This window comes from Pteropus alecto, unplaced genomic scaffold (genome assembly GCF_000325575.1).
Source record: "Pteropus alecto unplaced genomic scaffold, ASM32557v1 scaffold113, whole genome shotgun sequence".
NCBI classification, from domain to species: Eukaryota; Metazoa; Chordata; class Mammalia; order Chiroptera; family Pteropodidae; genus Pteropus; species Pteropus alecto.
Window position 1 is genome coordinate 6,719,810 of NW_006433949.1, and position 5,028 is coordinate 6,724,837.

At 49.5% G+C, this 5,028-nt stretch overlaps 1 protein-coding gene across 5 annotated transcripts in view; it reads right to left on the reverse strand.

Moving 5' to 3' along the window:
* Positions 1 to 5,028, reverse strand: part of KLHL22 (kelch like family member 22) — a 34,614-nt gene that overhangs the window by 7,691 nt on the left and 21,895 nt on the right. For all 5 annotated transcript variants that reach the window (XM_025044503.1, XM_015586863.2, XM_006908636.3 and 2 more), the window contains one exon: positions 2,162 to 2,354. In XM_025044503.1, the coding sequence (XP_024900271.1) occupies positions 2,162 to 2,354 (193 nt within the window). The remainder of the gene's footprint in view (positions 1 to 2,161; positions 2,355 to 5,028) is intronic.

The following is a 5,028-nucleotide window of genomic DNA, read 5'->3' on the forward strand; positions in this document are numbered from 1 at the left end:
CCAATTTCACATTCGATATTTTAAATTGTGTCTCCTTTTTTTTGGTCAGTCTTACTAGGCGTTTGTTAATTTTACTAATCTTGTGAAAGAACCAGTTCTTTGATGATTTTCTCTATTGTTTATCTGCTTTTAATTACACTGATTTCTGCTCTTTATTCTTTCTTTTCTTTTACTTAATTTGGGCCTATTTTGCTCTGTTTCTAGGTTCTTGAGGTAGGAGCTTAGATTACTGACTTGAGATTTTTTTCCCCCTAATGTATGCTACAAAGTTTCCTGGCAGCACCACCTTAGCTAGAGGCCACAGATTTTGACCTGGTGATTCAGAAGTGTGTTGCTTATTAGTTTTCAACAAGCTGGTCAGTTTACCTACAAACTATACCTTGAATCCGTCCGTCTCTTCCCTTCTCCAACAACCTTCTACCCTAGCATGAGCCATCATGCCTCTCCCTGAACCACACAACGGCCCAGGAACCATTGTCCTTGCTTCTGCTCCTCTAAACCTTCTTCTTTTCACAAGTACTCTTCATTCTTCCCCTTTCTCAGAATAAACTGTGATGTGCCATCCTGGCCTAGAAGGTCTTTTCTCTCTCTCGAAATAGCTGCATGCATGTCTTCTCTTAGGCCTTGGTCTGACATCTCCTCAGATGGGCCTTCCTCAAACAGTGTATCTAAATTCATCCTGCCACAGCCCCCTCCCTGGGCACTGTTTAGCTCAACTCCCTCTTAATTTCTTTCATTGCATTTATCACGATTGGCCATTATTTTATTGATTTGTTTAGTGGTTTAATGGTCTCTTACTAGGCTGTAAATATCATGGGAGAACATTTCTTGTACCACTGCACCCCCAGATCTTGCTATAGGGTAGGTACTTTAATACTTGCTGAATAAATGAATCTATTAAGAAAGGAAAATTGGCAGTTAGGGAGAAGCTGGTTGAAAGCTAAGGCTGCCCCTCTGTGGCCACACTGGGGAACTGCGGCTCCCTAGTCAAAGAACCCTCCGCACGCACCTGCCAGAAGACCCTCTCACTTCCACTCACACCTCACACTCTAACAGAACAGGAATTCAGTTCATCCTCACCCACTAGGTCTCAAGGGCCCCTGATCTTTCCTATGCAAAACCTACTCCTTACTCCAGGATGCGGGGTAGGGAGTATCCCTCCGAAGGGGCCTCCTTCCCCCACAGAAGATGAGGAGCAAGGAGCAGGCCAGCTTTTTCTACCTGGGAGGAACTATGGTGGGAGACCCTGGCCTTGGAGAGTAGCTCGACCCATCGAGGAGGCCCGGGCCCTTGAAGTCAAAGTCTAAGGCCCTGGGGGACCGGGAAAGGGTGAGAGATAAAGAGGCGAGGTGTGGAAAGAGGTTCAGAAAGGCAGGAGTTCCTGCCAAGGTCCTAGATCTAGTAGAGCAGAGCCCCATACATATCCCCTGTGCCACACCGTCTCTGGGGTGCTCAGGGATCTCCAAAGGTGTAGAATGGGTGCCCTGAAAATGACGATGCCAGTACTAGCAGGGTGCAAACCCTGCTCTCAGAGGCTGGGACCTGAAATGTGGGGGACATCAGCAAGGCTTCTTCCTTGCCCTGGGATCTCATGTCTGATGTGGCCAGGGTCCAACTACCCCAAAACTGGAGGACAAAAAGGAAGCATCTCTCTAAAGCATCGCTTTTGCACAATGAACATAATTTTAAACATCTTCAAATTGAAACAAACCAAAGTACTGTGCAGGAGACATTTAAAAAAAAAAAACATGAAAAACACATATTCCAAAGTGTTTTAAAGGCCCTGCCCTCCAGGCAGGAGAGAAGTCTGAGGCTTCTGAAACCTCATCTCTCCTGTTTAACATCTTTGGAAACATCCTAGCTCAACTCAGTTGTGCTAAGGAGCTGATGAGAAGGTTTCTGTCTACATTTAAATTTCAGGGTTAAAGCAGCTTCCCGGGGCCACGTTGAAAAGACCAACAGGGCGGTGAAATTCTGGGAATGGGGTCTGGATGCTTTATGAGCCTCTCCCCCAGGCAGATGGCAGAACCTCAGGGATCCCCGGAGGGACATAGACTCTGCTCACTGGGCCTGATTCCCTGGCCCGGCCCTCTGCTCAATCTGCACATCCCAGGGAAGGAAAGTAGGTGGGAGAAGGCCCTTCTTGGAAGGGCTTCCTTACCTCCCTCTTGAGTGGGGCCACGTAGGCCCAAGAGTTGGTGGCGGGGTCGTAGCGCTCCACAGCATTCAGGTCATTGTGGTAGTCACGGCCCGCCACCGCGTAGATGTACCCGCCCACGACACACACACACAGGTCGGCGTGCTCCTGCTGCAGGGACTGGATCTGAAACCAGCGGTTGTGCCGCGGGTCATACCTTTTGAGGGGACATGAGGACAGCATATCACTGACAGGAGAGAGCACTTCCTGCTCTACCCATGTGCCCTAAACCCTCTCGCAGCTGCCTCCACACACCGGCATATGCCTACTCACAGCCACGGCAGCAGGCTGCTGCTTACCTGAACACAGCATACAGCCTAGGAGGTGTGGCCAGAAGCCTCCTGGGTTTCTGCCCACGATACAGGTCCCTTCCAGGAGTAATCTCTCAGGTAGTTTCTAGCCCAGTAGCTCCTACGGCCATCTCCATCTCACCTATCCCTATGGTCCCTCATGGTCCCCACAGCCCTGCCCCCATTCAGAATGGCCACAAATTATGGACAGGCACAACAGCCAACTCCAACACACATGGTCTGCTCAAGCCCACCATGTGTACAGTGGCCACATGTGCTTGTCACAGCCCACCCCTTCATCTCTGCGTGCACCTCATGCTTTCCCAACCTCTTCTCCACATCTCAAGGTCTCCCTCTGTGAGGGAATGGGAGTGCTATCTACTTAACTGGACTGTGGGCACCATGAGGGCAGGGTCCTCTGGGATTCCAGGTATTCCCATTGTTAAGGCCCGAACGATTCTGAGACCCATGGAGCCAAATGAGATTAATTATGAGCCTTTATTAGCCGGCGGCGACTGACTTTCTACCACGCAGGACTAGAGGAGATCAGCCCCAAGCTTTCAGAGGAGGCAGCTGATAAAGCTTAAGACCATATCCTGGTGGTCTCTGGAACAAGCAAGCAGATTACAGAAGTGGAAGTTGGCTGTTAGCATACCTTTGCCTGGAACAACACCCTTAATTAACAAGTAAACGGATTACAGAAACAGACATTGGCCATCTTCATATCTTATACAATACACTTCCTAAACCACACACAAGCAAGTAGGACAACTTCTGGTATCTAAAGATATTTCTTCCCTGTAGCTGACTTAGCTAGTTGGCTCACTTGAAAATTTTCCACCCTTAACACCATGGGACTGGTGGGGACTTTGCGGGCTAGAGGAGCACAGGTCGGTGGGCGTGGGGAGGGGAGGAAAGTCAATCTCTGCTGAGCTGCTGCTGAGCCCTGGTGCCACGAGCTCTGTAACCTGTTACCACAGCTTGCTCTCTTGACACTGGGACCACCTTCACAACCCTTTCACAGCAGATGCAGCTGTGCCCAAGTCGCAGCCCTGCCCTTGCCTCCCTTCTCTATCAACCTTTATAAACAAAGTCTAGTCCCCAGGCAGCAGCTTTATCCTATAGAGCCCAGCCCCACCCATCCCCAACCACCCACCCCTGATGCCTTCAAAAGGCTTCACATTCTCAGTCTAGGTGATCTCAGCCACTCCAGGACGACCAAATATAACCCCTGCTTTCTCCTGCACTTTGGACTCACACTGCAAACACCTTCTAGCCATCTCCAGCTGGCTGCTCACCTGTCTTAAATAGAACCCTGTGCTCCCTCTGTCCATTGAGCCAATCCTCACCAGCTAAGCTCCTACCCACACTCCAAAATCCTAACACTGTAGACCAGCACCCCAGGCCCTTTGCAGCCCAAGTCCACACCCACCTTTTCACATTCACAGCCTGACCCAGGCTTGCCCCACTTGGTGGGGGTCTTCCACTGCCTCTACCCCTTCTCCCCATGCCCTAGGCTTGTTGCTCTGCAGGGCCCATGTGGGGCAGAGAGGTAGGTGTACTATTTGGGTGAATAGAGGAGATCACAGAGCCTCAAGGGACCAATGTCCCATAAGCCTGAGGCCCAAAGCCCATTATTTCCCTGACCTGTGTCTCGTCTTTTTCCCTGGGCATCCATCCACCCAAGCACCTGCATTTGAGCTCCTTGTTCAACAGCCTTGCTCAACAGCCAACATACATTTATAGCTTCTTTCATATAAGTGTATTTATTTCTCCACAGGAAGACCAACTCCAAAGAGGACGAGTCAAACTTCAAGTGGTTCAGAAGAGAGTGAATAAAGTTTTCTTTGGCCTGTGCCATACGCTGGTTGATGAAGAGATCAGATGCATCTTTTGCTCCAAAGCACAAGTTAGACACATTCTGTAGCCACTTCCTACCCATGCCATTTGGACAGACCCTGCCAGCCAGGAATTCCAGTAACCACGCTGCCCTAGGAGTTGGGGCCAAAAGAAGAGAAAACATGCACCTGGGTCACACACAGATGCAGGCCTGAATCCCAGCTCTGCCCATGTGGCTGGATGCATTGGGCATCAGTTTTACTCTTGGCATTCACCCAGTTTCCGCACCTGTCCAATGGGCTGATGTCACCTGCCTAGAAAAGTTATCATGAAGGATCATGAAGAACAACGCATATAAAAAGGATCCTTGCTAATCTGAGGGAAGTTTGTAAAAGACTGAGGTTTATGTCTGTATTCCTAGATCTCAGTGTAGCACCTGGCTCAGGGTAGACCATGCGCTGTCTACTGAATGAATTAACAAAGGAGTAAGATCACCTGTGGTGAAACCATTCCCTCACTCTACAAATATTCACTGGCCACCCAACATGGATCAGACATGGTGCTCAGTGCTAGGGATCCAGAGGGAAACTCAAGACGAAGGCTTCCCTACTTTCTACTGTAGAACGGGAAACAGGCTAAAGAGAACAAAGTAAACGAGTGCTCAGTGTAATACAGGTACCACAAAGGAAAACAAGTAAGGTA